Here is a 20,061-nt window from a genome sequence, read left to right as displayed (position 1 = left end):
TGATTTGATATAATTTTATGAGAAATTAATTTAATTTTAGTGAATTTAAGTATTGTATGATATTTTAAATATTTTTTTATAAAGGTTTTTTGTATTGAAAGCACGATTTTATATAAAGTTAAAATAGATTTGTATTTTTTGTAAATGAATTTAAATTTTGGAAATAAATAGATTAAAAAATTGTCATAATAAAGACATATTAAATGATCAAGTAACACACATTCATTCTCCCTTACTTTACCCATTAGAAAAGAAACAATAGATGCCTTAATGTCTTGTCGATAAGAAATGACTGCCGGGAAATTTACATTTCAGAGAACTTCGGACTCCCCCCGGACAACCACAGCTTAGTGGAAGGAGCCGTCAACCAGCATTTCCTGATACCTCGTTACATAATTTAAATTCATTTACAAAAAATACAAATCTATTTTAACTTTATATAAAATCGTACTTTCAATACAAAAAACCTTTATAAAAAAAATATTTAAAATATCATACAATACTTAAATTCACTAAAATTAAATTAATTTCTCATAAAATTATATCAAATCATGGTTATCAACTCCTGCCTTCTTTTATATATAACATACAAATTTGTAAAGCCTCTCACCAGTCTGATGATGTCGGTAACGACGAAACCCGGTCGCTGGTCAAATAAAAAAGTGGAAAAGCTAAAAATATTGGTTTTAATCTAATAATAAATTAAAAATGCAATTCCATCACGAAGTGTCAGTGGATAATATAAATCTATTATGAAACTTAAAATGTTGAAGCCCGAGTAGGGTCATGATAAGCGGTTCTGCACAAGCCGTAGATAGATCTCAGAGTCGCTTGGACGTTAGGTAATTCAAAAAAATTCCGGGTCATTCACCAATTCTACCAATTATTGACAACCACACTACTCAAATTCTTGGAATTTCTATATATATATATATATATATATATATATATATATATATATATATATATATATATATATATATATATATATATATATATATATATATATATATATATATATATATATATATATATATATATATATATATATATATATATATATATATATATATATATATATATATATATATGTATATGTATGTATATATATGTATATATATATATATATATATATATATATATATATATATATATATATATATATATATATATATATATATATATATATATATATGTATATATATATATATGTATGTATATATATGTGTATATATATATATATATATATATATATATATATATATATATATATATATATATATATATATATATATATATATATATATATATATATATATATATATATATATATGAACCAATTTAGAAACCTTGTTCTTGAACCACTAAACTTTACTAAAGACATCTATTGGTGAGATGAAAAGAAGCTTCTTATTGAGCAGAAACTCTTATATTAGCATGTGAGGTCCGAATCCTGGATTATAATCACAAACATGAGAAACGCCATAAAATATCATTTTCATTTTTATTATTTTAGCTTTAATAAATCTAAAGGTGGAGACTGACCGGAGCATTTCGTCGTAACATAACGTCGTAACACCGCTCGCGGCGAGCATCAGCGAGCATCCGAATCTATGGACGGAGCGCTCGGCTCGCTGTACTGACTGCCTGAATGCTAGCGTCGTAACGTGTTACGTTACAACGAAATGCTCCGGTCAGTCTTCACCCTATGATTTTGGTTTGAGAGTTTACATAGTAAGTCTACACGACTGGGCAAGCCTAAACTGGCACTATTACATTTATTCGAGGTAAACCGCTCGTGCGAGGGTACAAGGCCCTACATATTCGATAAGGACGACGCGGAACAATGCACCGTCGAACCATTAACCTTAAGGGCGAATATCGCTCGAGTAAGGTCTGCAATTCGCGTTTATTTTTGGCCACAATGAAAGGCCTGAGGATCGATTTTCTTCGGACTACATATTGTGTGTTCACTTCTTTGTATGTTGATAGAGAGAACGGTGCGCTGAAATCGGTTGTAGCAAATGAAAACCTTTCAGCGAAAGCTAAACTGGCAGTTAGTGCACAATGTAGCCCTGTTACCAACCCTAATGCATGGAAGTGAGGCACGGAGTTGGAAAAATATGGATGAAAACGTACTAGTTGCAGTCGAAGTGCGGTTTCTTAGACGAATGTGCGGCAAAACGATTTATGATATAATAGATGTTCGAATGGTGAAATAAGGAAAGAATGCAAGGGCGTCATCACGCCGCTTCCCGAAGAGGTAGGCAGAGATAAAATAACGCCATACCAATATGTCTTTGCACACAATCTTCGCCTCTTTCACATTCATATATATACACGCCGATTCTTCCGACCACTGACCTGACCACTTTCAAGTATTTGAAATACTCCTTGCATAAATATAAATATGCCTTGCAGTCTTTCCTTATATCACCATTAGAACATATATCGCATGTTTTGCCGCACATTCGTTAGAAAATTTAATATACCATATGACGATATATCGACGTGCCCTACGTAAAGTGTTCTAACTACATTTTTGAGATATTTGGTGTATGTTATCAACTGACAAACAAAACAAAAATAATTACGCCTAGTTTTCAGGCGTATAAGACGCCATCTACATTGAATTTTCGAAATGAACTGAACTCCTAAAACGCTAACTACTTAATTTTGACAAAGCATGAAGTTTTAAAACGATTTAATACATATTATTTTTTGACATCTCATCAAAGATGAAGAAGAATATGGAAGTCTGGGCATTTACGGGGCTGACGACCGTCATAGGCTGGTTTAAGTGATCACTTTACACACGTGTAACATTCACCAATTCTACCCATTGTTGACAACCACTATTATTGTTATTCTTCTTCATCTTTGATGAGATGTCAAAAAATAATATGAAAATAACTCCTGTAATTGGAGATAATCCAGATTTTGTGAACAAGTATTTGGACACACTCAAAATGTTGTAGATTTAATACATTATTTTATCGTGTTTTTTAATGTATAATACTAGTTTAGAATTTTGGATAAAACAATAAATTTATAAAAAAAATACGTTGTAAAAATCTTCTAAGCTCCTCCTGTAAAGTAACAGATTGAGTACTTTCCGTAGGGGCCGTCGATATCTTGTTGCGTTCTTTCACTGTTTTTCTTTCTTTTCTTATTTACAATAGACCTATATGACTATTATGTGCATAATTTTTCATGCAAATCACACTAAATGGTGTGTTTTGTTTCTTAGTAAATTCTTTATTATTAATTTCAATATTTACAGATATCGCTCACTCCTTTCAAGAACGTCATAAATCAAAAATCGTCAATTTTCAGCTGTGCACGTTTTTGGAATGCCCAGAAAATTTACTATATCTCAGCAAAAGCGGCATATTTTTAACTTAATATTTAACCGCTACAGGGCAGAAAGTGTTGTTTTTTTCATTTTGAAGAAAATGTATTGTTTAATTATTTTTTTCAATAAACTAAATATTTTTCAAATGGAGAAAAAAACTTCAGATTTTACCTAAAAAGATCTGTTGCACAGTAAAAAGTTCAGTAAGTGGCTTGACATAAATTTTTAATACATTGTATTATATTTTTAAACTTTAAAAACGTCTCCTGAAAAATCAAGTATTTTGATTTATGGCGTTCTTGAAAGGAGTGAGCGATATGTTTTGCATATATCGTGACGCGAAGGTTAAATGAAGTCATTGCTACTAGTTGGTAATATTACTCGAATAGATGTATATTGTCATCAAAGGTCATGACGGTTTTAAAACTAACGCCTTCAAACCCGATGCATGTTTTTTAAAAATACGTAAAAAAGGGAATGTAAGGCTGAACAATGAATCATACAAAATATTAGAAAGAGTTCTTTAATGGACATGTGAAGCGAATGGATAACGAGAGAATGAATGAGAATGAGAAAATTTATGTGGCGAATGTGAACGGAAAAACAGAACGAGGACGGCCTAAAAAGACTTCCTCTTTAAAGCCCTCAGACGAATGTCATTGTATGACAGAATTAAAAACGAATATATAAGAAAGGAATGTAAGGCTGAACAAGGAATAATTGAAAAGATTAGGAAGACTTCTTTACTCTTTACTTCGATCTCGAGCAATTCGTCTGGAATGCGATATTTCTATGGAAATTGGGATATTTCTCTTTTTCTTCTACTTTCGACACCTCCTTGACCATTAACTTTTCAAGACTACTTCAGTACGCAACATTAATATTGAATGTAGATGTGAAAAATGGTGTAAGGGATTTAACGTGTTGAAATCAGAGATGTTGACCTTTGCTATGATTCAGGAAGGGACCTCGCTTTGTAAAATATGCATCGTTTTTCATTTGACAGCTTTACTGTTACACAGCTCGTAGAACGAACTAGCTACTCCCCTCACTCCATAGTTAGCTAAACTGGTTTACTCTACTCTCAGAGGCTTCGACTTCCGTCAACTTAGATTTGTTTTTACTTATGAACATAACGCTACGGAAACGGTCTGATGACATTTTATGTAATATAATAATATGTAATAGATGTATATATATATATATATATATATATATATATATATATATATATATATATATATATATATATATATATATATATATATATATATATATATATATATACACCGCAGGACAAAAAAATTACGAGTTTACTTGCTACCGCACGCCTTGACTTTACTGAACTCTTTTTCTAAGAAATCCTTTATCGATACCTCTTTCTTTTGTTCAATAAATTAAAGACACTTTGTGTCACCTTTCTACAATATTTACATTTTAAAATTTCTCAACAATTTTGTTTTACCCGCGTTTGAGGGAACATAACACAACAATCATGGAAAGTGCAAAGCAAATGTCGATAGCGATAAAATCCAAAATAATCACACTGTCGCAACAAAACATATCTAATTGTAAAATATCTCGTCGAGTTGGGTATTCAGAAGGTGCAGTGAGGTTTTTATTTAAAAAATTCCAACAAACTGAATCCATAGAACGGAAAAAAGGAAGCGGATGGGGGCGCGCGACATCTGCCCGAGATGATCGCTTAGTAAAAAAAATTGTTATGCGCGATCGATTTTTAACGGCACTTAAAATACACGCAGAGGTGCAGTCTACTAGCTAATCAACATTTTCAGTAAAAACAGTGTTCAGGCGGCAGTTGGAGCATGGTTTCCAAGCACGAAGTCCCCCAAAGAAACCATTACTGACGAACAAAATGCAGAAGGCTAGACTGGATTGGGCGAAGGAGCACCAGAATTGGACCTTGTAGGATTGGCAAAATGTTATTTTCTCCGATGAATTAAAATTCAACCTTTTTGGTCCAGACGGCATAAAGATAGTTCGACGAAAACTTGGGGAAAAATACCATCCGTCGTGCGTCCCTCGAACCGTTAAACATTCACCCTACGTCATGATTTGGGGGTGCATGACAGCGTACGGTTTGGGACCTCTAAATTTTATACAGGGTACGATGAATGCCATCCAGTACAAAAAAGTGCTGAAAAACCATCTTATTCCAACAATCGAGGACATTACGCAGTATACCGCGGACCCGATTTTTCAGGACGATTTGGCGCCGTGCCATAGAGCCCGCACTGTGAGTGCAAATATTTATTTTTTAATGCACTTTGTAGACCACTTGATAAATAATTTATTGTTTTTCTTACAGATCATTGAATACAAGGATAAAATTGGCTTAAAATCGTTGACGTGGCCCGGGAATAGTCCTGATTTGAACCCGATAGAAAATTTATGGGCGATTATGAAAAAAAAAGTTGGGAAAAAAAAATAAAAAAACATTGAGGAATTAAAAAAAACTTGATTCAAGTTTAGGAAGAAGAAATAACATCAGAAATTTAAGATTCGCTTTACGCTTCGTTAAATAATAGAATTTTACATGTTATAAAAAATAAAGGTGAATTCACTAAGTATTAAATATTTTTAAATGTTAGAAATATGTTTAAATGTAAAATACCTTAATTTAAAATAAAGCGATTAGAACCTTCTTCTTAAATATGAATAAAAAAATTACATGTCTTTTATTACTCCATCACAAACACTCGACCATAAATGAACCGTTATGGGTCTCTAAGGTTCGGATAATCTGATACCTGGTATATAATGGCAATTTCTAAGTACAATTCATGAGTAAGATCTTTCATTTTAACCTTGAAGTAACGAGTAGTCATCACATATGTTAAACAATACAAAAAAAACTAATTAAATATCAAGAATAATTCATTATGTGTCAATTTTAGTTTTTTTGAGGACTCGTAAATTTTTTTGTCCAGGGGTGTATATATATATATATATATATATATATATACATATATATATATATATATATATATATATATATATATATATATATATATATATATATATATATATATATATATATATATATATATATATATATATATATATATATATATATTTATATATATATATATATCTATATATATATATATATATATATAGATATATATATATATATATATATATATATATATATATATATATATATATATATATATATATATATATATATATATATATATATATATATATATATATACATATATATATATATATATATATATATATATATATATATATATATATATATATATATATATATATATAGATATATCTATATATATATATATATATATATATATATATATATCTATATATATATATATATATATATATATATATATATATATAAAAGTCAAACATATAATCGTTAAAAAAAACCATCCTAATAAAGTCAGCTTATGGTATTATTGTTGCAGACTTTCAATTTCTGACTGTGCTAAACTACTTATTTTGTTAACATAACTTTATTTTATATATTATATTGTAATATTTGTAATTTCAAAATAATATATTTTTTATTATAAATGAACGTCTCGGCATGGGTTCTGCCTAGTGAGACGTTCATCAAAAAATAAAACATATATTTTAAAAAACAAATAAACGAATTATCAGCAATTCATAGCTATTTATAGGAAAGAACGGTAAAACAAATTTATGAGGCGAATGTAATTGGAAAAAGGAGCAGAAGAAGACCGAGAAAAGCATGGCACGATCAGGTATGCCGAATACTTGAAAGTGGTCAGGTTAGGAGTCGTAACGATCGGCGGGTATGTATGAGGAGATGCATGAACGTGGAAGAGGCGAAGAATGGTTGCAAAGAAAGAGTGGTGTGGTGTTCTATTCTCTCTGCCTAGCCCTGCGAGGAAGCGACGTGATGGTTAGTTAGTTAGTAAGAAAATATCAGTGACTAAGTACTCCAGTTTTACTTTTTTATCTATTTTATATTGTTTAAATTCCGCTTATCTTTTTTTCATTGTCATAATCCTTCATCACAATACAATAATAAGTATGCTCTATCTGTTTTTCGATATTCAGATTAGATTGTCTTTAGACATATTATAAGTGTTATTGCCTTTAAATGAATAGTAAAAAATACAAGTATTTTTATTTATTTTATCTCATTATAAATTATGAACAAACATTTTGTTTTTTTCACCTGTTGATGAGAACATCTGTAGTACTCGAAATTTTTTGAATTTTACAAAATATATATTTATAAATCTCTAATGATATTTATACGTCTAAATTTTCAAAAAAAAAATTGACATCTCATCAAAGATGAAGAAAATTATGGAAGTCTGGGCATTTACGGGGCTGACGACCGTCATAGGCTGGTTTAAGTGATCACTTTACACGCGTGTTACATTCACACGAAAAAACGGTCTAGGACGGTCGTCAGCTCCGTAAATGCCCAGACTTCCATATTCTTCTTCATATTCATATATTTGATGAGATGTCAAAAAATAGTACGAAAATAACTACTAATTGCAGATAATCCAGATTTTGTGAACAAGTATTTGGACACACTCAAAATGTCGTCTTCTTTTATTGCAGTTTCCTCTTATTCCTGAATCCATCCCAACTTATCGTCTTTGTAGACTTTGGGGCCAGATCTCCTCGTCCTCAGGTTGTTGGTCCTTCTATCATATACGTCACCTAGCTAACCTGTATGACCGATGAAAGAAAGACCTATGACGAGAAAAGATATCTGTTCCAAAAATATTTAATGCCTACTGGATACACTGACAATTTTTTGTCAGGTTTCATCCTTGACAATGTTTTGTGACAACATACGTTGTGATTTTTTTGCTTGTTTATAAAAAAAATTGCCTGAAAATAACCCGAAGGTAGGGTGGCCTTCGAATGATGGTATCTCTCTACAACATTTTGAGTGTGTCCAAATACTTGTTCACAAAATCTGGATTATCTCCAATTACAGGAGTTATTTTCATATTATTTTTTGACATCTCATCAAAGATGAAGAAGAATATGGAAGTCTGGGCATTTACGGGGCTTACGACCCATCTTCTTCATCTTTGATGAGATGTCAAAAAATAATATGAAAATAACTCCTGTAATTGGAGATAATCCAGATTTTGTGAACAAGTATTTGGACACACTCAAAATGTTGTAAATAAATTATCTGGTCAAATTATAAGCCTAATAATAAAAATGAAAATGGTATTTTCTGGCGTTTCTCATGTGTGTGATTATAATCCAGGATTCGGATCTCACATACTAATATAACAATTTCTGCTTAGTAAAAAGCTTCTTTACATCTCACCAATAGATGTCTCTAGTGAAGTTCTAGTGATTCATGAACAAGGTTTCTAAATTGGTTCATATATATAGAACTTCCAAGAATTTGAGTAGTGTGGTTGTCAATAATGGGTAGAATTGGTGAATGTTACACGTGTGTAAAGTGATCACTTAAACCAGCCTATGACGGTCGTAAGCCCCGTAAATGCCCAGACTTCCATATTCTTCTTCATCTTTGATGAGATGTCAAAAAAAAAAAAAATAATAATATGGTATCTCTCTGTAGCATCCATGAATTTTTTGGTCTTCCTCTAGATGTACTTCGGGGAAGATCCATGGCGATCGCCTGGTTTACAATATGTTCAGGTTCTCTACGTTCTATGTGCCTATACAATTCCAATTGCCTTTCTTATACATTACTATTGATGTCAGTTACAGCCAGGCTCCACGAAGTGAATTCTTTATTTTATCTTTATTTAAGGGACAATCCAGCTGACCATCTAATCATTCGCATTTCAGCAGTTTCTAGTTGCCTAGAGTAAGTATTATACTCGTACTTCGTCCAGCATCGAGAGCCATAGAGGAGTATGGGTTCTATCTTCTTTCATATAACAGTTAAAACGATACATGTTTAATCTCAAGTTGAGACACCCACAATTATTGTAGTACAATACCACATACACAATTATTGTAGTACAATACCACATACGGTGTTTAACAATGATGCAGAATTCATGGAAACATGTCGCGCACTCCTTTCAAGAACGTCATAAATCAAAAAACTTGATTTTTCAGGAGAACGTTTTTAAAGTTTAAAAAGAAATCACAATGAATTAAAAATAAACATCAAGCCACTTATTGAACTTTTTACTGTGCAACAGATCTTTTTAGGTAAAACCTGAAGGTTTTTTCTCCATTTGAAAAATATTTAGTATATTTAAAAAAATAATTAAACAATAGCTTTTCATCAAAATGCAATGCAATACAACATTTTCTGCCCTGTAGCGGGTAAATATTAAGTTGAAAATATGGCGCTTTTGCTGGTATATAGTGCATTTTCTGGGCATTCCGAAAACACGCACAACTCAAAATTCACGATTTTTGATTTATGACGTTCTTGAAAGGAGTGAGCGATGTGTCGCAATAGGTTTTAAGAAATAGCAATTACCAAGTAAAATTTATATTCAAAATTAATTAATTTAGATGTGAAACATGAGTAAATGATTATCTATCTTATCTAACGTATTTATTGCGTTACGTAAAATAATGTGGGATATTTTTTTCCGCGACGGACGACTTATTTACCAAGTAAATATTTACAAATCTCAAGTGGTCTTTTGTACTTTATAATGTATTTTATCGATACTTGTAAGTTGTTTGAACTTGATTCGCGTTTTACGTATTGTATTATATTCTTAACTACTTCAAAGTTATTTGAACTTGACTTGTAATTGTTATATTTTGTTTTTAATTACTTCAAAGTTATTTGAACTTGACTTGCAATTGTTATATTTTGTTTTTAATTATTTCAAAGTTATTTGAACTTGACTAGTAATTGTTATATTTTGTTTTTAATTACTTCAAAGTTATTTGAACTTGACTTGCAATTGTTATATTTTGTTTTTAATTACTTCAAAGTTAATTGAACTTGACTTGTAATTTAATATTTTGTTTTTAATTACTTCAAAGTTATTTGAACTTGACTTGTAATTGTTATATTTTGTTTTTAATTACTTCAAAGTTAATTGAACTTGACTTGCGATTTACGTATTATATTATATTCTCAACTATTACACCGCACACTTAGATCAAAACTGTATCAACTCAAAAATTATGTTTTTTTTAGATTATCACGTATTCGGATTCTACAAACGAAGACGCATATATCAATTCATCCGATTTGTCGAGATGTTGGTTTATTAGTTAATAAATTAATATGAAAAATCACAAGACTATAGGTAACATTCTTATTAAAATCTGTATAGAAATAAGGGAAATATGAAGGTTTCAACTTTAGATATTTTAATAAAACGATAAACGGACACCGCTATACGTCATCAAATTTTACGTCATCGGGCGTGTTATGGGGCGTATACCTTTATGTATTTCCTTTATAGAGCTGTAATAGTAGTAGTATGGATTCGTTTCTGTGACGTCATTCGTTACCAACTTACGAAAACAACGTTTTTACGAAGGCGAATTTCGCAAAAGAAAATAATGAATGAAAAATTTTATTATATTGGCTCTTTTAAATACAAAACGTGTCTTACATAATCCTTTATAGGTTGAGTATGTTAAATTAGATATTCCTCTTGAGTAACAATACCCTATATAACAATGCTTTTCTGTTCAACCGATGCTAGCTCGTAAATTTGAATATATGTGTCGCCTACTTTCAAAATCCGCCAGATCCATGTAAGTCGATTTTACAAAAAATGCAAAATTCTCCGGGTAACATTTATGTTTCAAAGATTTGTCTATCTTTAGATAAAATATTATGAAATAGAGAATTTTCCAATTTTTTTGGAATTATGTTTATTATTAAAAAAAATACGAGACACAAACCGATAATGACGTCATCTTAATGTTTAACCTATCCCCGCTCTATGATTGGCCGATATGAGTCAGAAGTTCCATAAATGTAGCAGAATTTGAAATACAACGCTATTTTTAAGTATTTTTTAGCAGGGTTTTCAAGTGTATAAATATTTTAAACAACAAAACCCACAATTGGCATTCCGATAGAGTATTTATTTTTAATTCTTATACAATTGGATCTGGCGGATTTTGAAAGTAGGCGACACATATAATGTAGATGCGTAATTGAATTGGATAATTTCTCTCGGTCAGTCGGTCAAGGTTACGTGTTTATTGGGCATGAGAAATTAGCGAATAGTAAACACCGGCTATATCTACCGGAAAGGACTATTTTGTTATCTGGCCGTGATTGTAAAGGCATTAACTCCACTTGCTATTATACATAATGTGATACAATTTTATATTGTTTCACATTTTCAATAAATTTCGCAACTTAGTTAAAAAAAATTGCTTTGCAAGAGCAGATCTGTCAGGAAGCCTAGATGCTTCTGTATCAGATCTGGGCATGCGGTGGGACAGCTTTCAACATATAAATAATGTGAGCAATATTAGTAATGTGTACAGGGTTTTCACTTCAATTTAGACGTTTTACAAATTAAAGTTGACGCATTATAAATCAAATTAGACGTTAAAAGCAATTGGAGGTTTTGCAAAACAAATTGGATGTAATATTGGAATTTAAAGGAATTTCTTCCAAGGAAATTGTTTTAATATTTTCTCTTTCTTTGGAGTTTGTTAAAAATCTGTTTTAGATGGAATTTAAAGAATTTTTCTTCTAAGATTTTTTCTTAATATATTTATATTCTCTTTCTTCGAGGTTTGTTAGAAGTCCATTTTTGATGGAATTGAATGGAATTTTCTTCAAGGAATTTGTCTTAAATTTAATTAAAATTTAATATGTATTTTTTTCTTTGGGCTTTGTTGAAAATCCATTTCGGATGCAATTTGAATGAATTTTCTCCAAGGAATTTGTCATAATATTTCACTTTCTTTGGGGGGTTTCTTGAAATATATTTTGTACATTAAAATCATTGTTAACTTTGGTATGGTAATATAATACTCTCCTTATCATTCATCGTTCATCCACTGCTATTTATATAATACCACTTTAAATTTAAAGTGTTATTACGCATCGTGAACAATGGATGATAAGGAGAGGGTTTGATGAAAATCCATCAAATATAGAATTCGGGTGAATTTTCTCGACTTGATTTGTGCTTTTTTTTTAAAGCTGTCCCACCGCATGCCCAGATCTGATACAGAAGCATCTAGGCTTCCTGACAGATCTGCTCTTGCTAAGCAATTTTTTTTAAACTAAGTTGCGAAATTTATTAATAATGTGAAACAATATAAAATTGTATCCCGATTTTACAGTGAATTTACATTTAAAAGCTTTCAATATATCTGTCACTACCAATCTAAATAAATACAAGATTGTAAGTCCATCACCAAAATTTCTAGAAGTACCCCAGTGCTTGATTTGTGCTAACATTTCCTCCCTCTTTTGTTTCAGCCCACAGTTGTGACACAAGAAAGCCGAGTCCAAACGAAAATGATATTTCGATATCAGGCGCCATCAACGAGCGGCCTTGAAACCCAACAGAAGAGAAAGCAGCAACAACAGCCACCCAAAGCGGCCAACACTTCCTCAGAAACGTAATCCTCCAACTCCAAGACCCGGTGACCAGCTTACAGAGACAATATATCGCGTAACACTTCGCATACCTGGACCGTGCGGCGCGCTTTATCTTTTCCGGGCTGATTAGATAGCATGAGAACATAGACCAAATATTATTCCACACAATCATTGTTTGATCGCCTCCTATGCATTTCTGTGCGCCGGGTAGTTGATCGAGTGACGCGGCCCCGAAATAGCCGAATTGTGACTCCTTTGTGTGTTTTATACATTTATTTTTATCATCCGCTTAATCATATTTTGTGATATTACTCTAGGGACCCTAGTGATAAGGTTTAGTCGTATCTGCGCCGCCGTATCGCCTCCGCGGAAATCGAAAGTGAAAAGTCACATTGCGCCAACTGTTGTGACAATAATATAATCGCGTTGCGAAATAATTGGATCTTGCGACACGTTGAGGAACCGCGCTGCGACAGACATCGATTGTTCCGACTCTGAAACAAAGGGAAACAGTCGATCCTTTCATAAAATTTGCAACGAATTAAATCAAGCTAGTCACAACAGAGATTCGCGCCAACGAAGAAAAAAAACATAAAAATATCTAGTCCGCTGATCAAAAACTCAAAAATACATCTGGTGTTTTGTTCGATCTCATTTTATTAATTACATTAAAATTGATTGATGTGTTTTTCGTACCTGTCTGATTTCATTCGTATCTGATTGATTGTATTGTTGTTTCGCTGGAGTTTTGATGACACCACTGGCTTCAGTTGGACTCGTATCTGCGTTTTTGGTCCTAGTTTTGTGTCTCGCGTAGTGTTTCGTTTCTGTGATGCGGTCACTCCGTCCCGTGATACTGTGGCTGGTATGGGCGTTGGGCATGCGGCCCTCGACGGTGGCCGTTCGCGTCTCGCCCGGCGACTGGCCCGGCGGGCTGGTGGAGTATGGATACTCGGCGGAGACCACCATGATATTGGGTGACAGCTACACCACTGCCTTTCTTAACTTTTCCTACACGGACGAGTCTGGCACCAACCACACCAACACGTCGGAGGTAAGCCTTGAACTCCTTATCTTTTTTTTTTTTTTTTTTTTTTTTTTATTTTTTTTTTTTTTATTTATATTATTTTTATAAATCACAATTTTTAACATATATTAAAAATAAAAATAAAAAGTTATTTTGCAGAGACCCACCAAGCCACCTTGTGTGTCTTGTCGGTGGAGTTCTTTTTGCATACATTTTTTTATTGTTTTTTAACCATTTTAACCTAATATATACACACAAAAAAGGAGAAAAATTAACAATATAATCTTTTTTACAATGTTCATAAAATTAACTCTTGATCATTTACCCATTCCTTTATTTTGCCTTTGTTCCATCTTTTATTTTGACCTCTAACATCCGTCGGCAACAAATTAAAAATGTTCGGAACGATATATTGCAGTGTTCGACTTCCATATTTATTGTTGATTCTTGGGACTATCAGACCTTCGTTTTGTGTAAATCGTGTATCATGGTTGTGTACTAGAAGATTTCGATATTTTTGTCTAGTTTGTTGCTCAACGATGATACTCATCCACAATATTCCACGTACCGGCAGTAATTTTAAATGTTTATATAACAAGATTGGATTGTCCCTTTGATTGTATATATGACTGGGTACAATTTTTTTGATTATGGAATATTGCAGATTTTGAACCATTTTTAAATTTGTTTTCGTCGAATGTCCCCAAGACTTAATTCCATATCTTATTAAGGATTCTACTAAAGAACAGTATATAATCTTTAAGGTTGGTTTAGGCAGGATAAAGTACAACTTATAAAAAGTACTCCCTAGAGCCCGCAGACGATCACAGAGTTTTATAATATGCGCATCCCATTTGAACTTATTATCTATACATAAACCTAAATATTTAAATTCGCCCACAAATTCAATCCTATCGCAACTACAATTTTGTTGCTTTTTATTGTGCAAACAGTCAAAATTGTGTGCAATAATATTACCTATCTGTGCAAATTTGTTTGCAAAGTGAGGTGAACTAATAAACATACATTTAGTTTTCTTTGAATTGATTAAGAGTCCAAAATCATGCGCCCATTTTAAAAGCTGATTAATCTAAGTCGTAGGTTTACAGCATTATAAATGTGTGCATTTGGTATTTACCAAATATGGATTATCTACAACATTTTGAGTGTGTCCAAATACTTGTTCACAAAATCTGGATTATCTCCAATTACAGGAGTTATTTTCATATTATTTGTTGACATCTCATCAAAGATGAAGAGAAGAATATGGAAGTCTGGACATTTACGGAAATGCCCAGACTTCCATATTCTTCTCTTCATCTTTGATGAGATGTCAAAAAATAATATGGATTATCTCCAATTCTTGTCTTCTTTATTTATTTATTGTAAAACCAACCGAATATTTACAAAATATAATTAAAAAAAAAACAAATTCCAGTTACAAGTAAAAAAAATGTCATGTACATAAGTATAATTATATATATATATTTTATTTATTCGGGAATTGTGCTGTACATATAAAAAAATGATATAATAAACAATAGTTACATTAACAATAATAAACATTACATTACATTAACAAACAAAAAAAGTCATGTTTAAAAAAGCCAATTAAACAATTCCACATTTATGTTATAAAACTATTAAAAAACATTCAGAGATTTAAAAAAAAAGGGTATGATATAAAATAATAGATTTAGCAGGAAAGGGAAGATGATAATATTATAACTTACATTTCTTCAAATAATCAAATAATCAAATAGTCAAATATACATCAACAATATTTCTCTTAAACGTTTTAAAAGAAACATTTTCGATGTCTTCATTATGCACTACATTGTATTATACATATCGCAGGCTCGATTTAAAAATGAATTTTGGTAGGACTTGGTATGTATTTTTAGGATTTTGAATAAAGTTTTGTTGTTCTTGTAACCCTTATCCGCACCCAATGGTGCATAGGGCACTGCTGGTATTGACGCAGTGTTATCTTGATCGTTATTTACATGAAGGCAAGGTGATCTCTCCTGCGCTTCAGGGGACCAACCAGTTTGGTCAGTGTTTGATAATGTCTTAATAAGACGAAACGCGTCACATATCAAATATGTAAATAAAAGTAGAATTCAATCCAATAACCGTGTTTAATTTTGGACATACTCGTAGTATCCAATAACACTCAGAAATAGCTGAAATCTATGCGAGCGAGGTGCTTTGTTGCGCGAAAAGCTTGCGAATTTTCGACTCTGTCTACTATTAAATAAAATTAAAAAAAAACGCCTGACGACGATCAACGAAGAGGTGAGAGCAGCTTTATCAATAATTGCTCCAAATTTTTATCACCTGTACTCAGTTAAATAGGCTTAAAATTCGCATTAAACATCATATCGCTCACTCCTTTCAAGAACGTCATAAATCAAAAACCGTCAATTTTCAGTTGTGCATGTTTTCGAAATGCCCAGAAAATGTAATATATCCCAGCAAAAGCGGCATATTTTTAACTTAATATTTACCCGCTGCAGGGCAGAAAGCGTTGTTTTTGCATTTTGAAGAAAAGGTAATGTTTAATAATTTTTTAAATATACTAAATATTTTTCAAATTGAGAAAAAACTTTTAGGTTTTACCTAAAAATATCTGTTGCACGGTAAAAAGTTCAATTAGTGGCTTGATATTTATTTTTAATACATTGTATTATATTTTTAAACTTTAAAAACGTTCTCCTGAAAATCTAGTTTTTTTTTATTTATGACGTTCTTAAAAGGAGTGAGCGATATGTTATTTATGCTTTCTGTCATCAATATTAAATTAACCTTTTTCTTCTTTGGTGTACCTCTAAAATTTCTAGATTTGCCAGGTGTACCTTGAACAGAAAAAGTTTGCGGAATACTGCTCTATTAGGTGCAATATCTCGTATCTCTCTCCTCTGAGCACATGCTCCAGATAGAACACCTTCCGGACCTTGAAAACAGTCAGGAACTTTCTTTTGAAATAAAATAGTGACTTGTTTTTTCCTAGAAATTGACGACGCAATTGTGAACATAATACGTTTGATTTCGTTATCATTAATTTAATTGGGTTATTCTATGGAGGCTATTTTAGAAATATGACTAATGATGACTGGCACTGTTCTATTGTATACAACATTTTGAGTGTGTCCTAATACTTGTTCACAAAATCTATTTCATCTCACCAATAGATGTCCCTGGTGAAGTTCTAGTGCTTCAAGAATGATGTTTCAGTATTGGTTCATATATCGCTCACTCCTATCAAGAACGTCATAAATCAAAAAACTTGATTTTTCAGGAGAACGTTTTTAAAGTTTATAAATGTAATGCTATGTATTAAAAATAAATATCAAGCCACTTATTGAACATTTTAGTGTGTAACAGATCTTTTTAGGTAAAACCTGAAGGTTTTTTCTCCATTTGAAAAATATTTAGTATATTTAAAAAATAATTAAACAATATATTTTCTTCAAAATGCAAAAAACAACACTTTCTGCCCTGTATCGGGTAAATATTAATTAAAAAATATGCCTCTTTTGCTGGGATATAGTACATTTTCTAGGCATTCCGAAAACACGCACAACTGAAAATTGACGATTTTTATTTATGACGTGAAATGAGTAAGCGATATGTGGAGTAACTTCTAAGAATTTGAGTAGTGTGGTTGTCAATAATGGGTAGAATTGGTGAATGTTACACGTGTGTAAAGTGATCACTTCAACCAGCCTCAGGTTGTCAGCTCCGTAAATGCCCAGACTTCCATATTCTTCTTCATATTTGATGAGATGTCAAAAAATAATATGATTTTTATTTCTTTGGGATATGTCTGTTTCTAGTTTTTAGTGATTGTTTTCTATAAGATGTTGTATAATTGATGTTTTTTGTTTATTTAGCTGTTTGATTGGCCAATCTTTTAAGCTGTTTGATTGGCCCGAGGTCGCACCGGGTTTGGACAGCCCTGTTCTAGAACAGGCGATCACAGTACATTTTTTATTGAAAATTACATAATAAATATATACACAAAAACGCCTAGCTGTAAATCTAATTACCGCTCAGGTATTTTCCGGCGTTTTTATTGCCTCATAGGCTGACTGTACTTCGTCCTCAGAAATATATAGGTACTGCGTTGACCTTCCTCGTGAACCCGCTAATATGGCGTCCGTAGAATAGATCAGTTGCTCTTGAACGTTTGAAGGATTGAAATGTCCGGAATAATGGCTGCCTGCAGTGATCTCGCTGTACGCCACTTTTGTTTGGTTAGGTTAGGTTGTAATATCGCTGTGCGCCACTGTTGTTTGGTTAGGTTAGGTTAGATAAGTTAGGTTGTAATATCGCTGTGCGCCACTTCGTTGGTTCGGTTAGGTTACATTTTTGGCATCTGAAAAGATGAAGAAGAATATGAAAGCGTCTTATCTTGGTCTATTCCCTTATTCAAATTCTCTTATTCATTTTTCAATCCCCAAAGGATGTTTTTTTGAATGTTTTTCGCAGATACTTGAAACATTTTATAAACTTTATAAAATAAAATAACTTTTTTTTTACCACTTTTAATTGGTGCACTTTTTCCAACCGGTTTCGACAAGAACCTTGTCATCATCAGGGTTCATGTACTAATTCTAAAACATTGAAATACTCATAGTTAGGTGATAGTTAATTTTCCTTCCCTTACGATGCAAAAACTTCCACGCACTCCGTACACCATATGAAAATGTGATTAAAAAAAACGGGCAAAAACTCCTTAATGTTGCTTTTATTGAGGATTGCGCAGCGAATACGTCCACCCCTGCGACAACTTGTGGGCTACAAATGGAATCGTCCAAAAACAGTATGAAGCCTCGCGCGCATACGTAAAGTGCAGCACACACAATAGGTGTGTGAGCTGTTTACGTCCTAAGGGATGTGTTTAGCATCCTTCTCTCCATTGCTCTTTGTATTATCCGGAGTTTATATATACATATATGATTCGTTTTGTTAGTGTAAATGTCTCGAATGCATATGTGAGCACTGGGAGTGCGCATGCATCGAATGTTTTCCTCTTCAGATGGATGAGAATGTTAGGGGATTTTAGGACATTTGATATTTCACCAAATGCAGCCTAACCTAAAGCTCTTTGCCTTTGCAGTTAGGCTTCTATTTTATCCCTTTCCAGTTGGACACTGTGACCCAAATAGACATAGGAGTGAACCCTTGCGATAAATTGACCTTCGATTGTAATCGGTTGAGTTAGATTCTAACTAGACATGACTTTCTTAGTGTTAACCCCTTCTTAACCGCGTTCATTTTTAAACTCAGCCATTATTTCAATAATATTTTCTTCAGTATTCTGTATTTCAAAAATTAACCTAACCTAACCTAATCCAACATTTTGAGTGTGTCCAAATACTTGTTCACAAAATCTGGATTATCTCCAATTACAGGAGTTATTTTCATATTTTAATGTTGTAAATAAATTATCTGGTTAAATTATAAGCTTAATAATAAAAATGAAAATGGTATTTTCTGGCGTTTCTCATGTGTGTGAATATAATCCAGGATTCGGATCTCACATACTAATATAAGAGTTTCTACTTAATAAAAAAGCTTCTTTACATCTCACCAATACGGCTGTCCAAATTTAAAACACAGTAAGGGACATTTTTTTTGTAGTACATTTTTTTTGCATTTTTGGACTAAGTAGAGTCTATTTAGTCCATAAATGCAAAAAAAACGTACTACAAAAAAATGTCCTTTACTGTGTTTTAAATTTGGACAGCCGAATAGATGTCTCTAGTGAAGTTCTAGTGATTCAAGAACAAGGTTTCTAAATTGGTTCATATATATATAGAACTTCCAAGAATTTGAGTAGTGTGGTTGTCAATAATGGGTAGAATTGGTGAATGTTACACGTGTGTAAAGTGATCACTTAAACCAGCCTATGACGGTCGTCAGCCCCGTAAATGCCCAGACTTCCATATTCTTCTTCATCTTTGATGAGATGTCAAAAAATAATATAACCTAATCCACATAAGCCAAAAGGAGGACACAAAATGCCGAACCCTCTTCTAGTGGAACGGAAGGTCTGCTGATGACGGTCGATAGTCCGGCTTCTCCTGAGGAGTGCAACGTGGTTTCCTCCCAGTAATGAGCAAATGCTGACAAGTT

At 32.1% G+C, this 20,061-nt stretch overlaps 1 protein-coding gene across 1 annotated transcript in view; it reads left to right on the top strand.

The window, feature by feature from the left end:
- gol (ring finger protein goliath) overlaps nt 1-20,061 on the top strand; it is an 89,165-nt gene that overhangs the window by 46,137 nt on the left and 22,967 nt on the right. The window contains exon 3 of the mRNA XM_088260047.1: nt 12,768-13,944. Coding sequence (XP_088116173.1) covers nt 13,723-13,944 — 222 coding nt within the window. The 5' untranslated portion in view covers nt 12,768-13,722. The remainder of the gene's footprint in view (nt 1-12,767; nt 13,945-20,061) is intronic.

Source organism: Brachycentrus maculatus, unplaced genomic scaffold (genome assembly GCF_059751285.1).
Source record: "Brachycentrus maculatus isolate JH-2025_06_01 unplaced genomic scaffold, ASM5975128v1 h1tg000122l, whole genome shotgun sequence".
In the NCBI taxonomy this organism is placed as follows: domain Eukaryota; kingdom Metazoa; phylum Arthropoda; class Insecta; order Trichoptera; family Brachycentridae; genus Brachycentrus; species Brachycentrus maculatus.
Note: the sequence above shows the minus strand (reverse complement) of the source record. Positions and strands in the feature narration are given on the sequence as shown.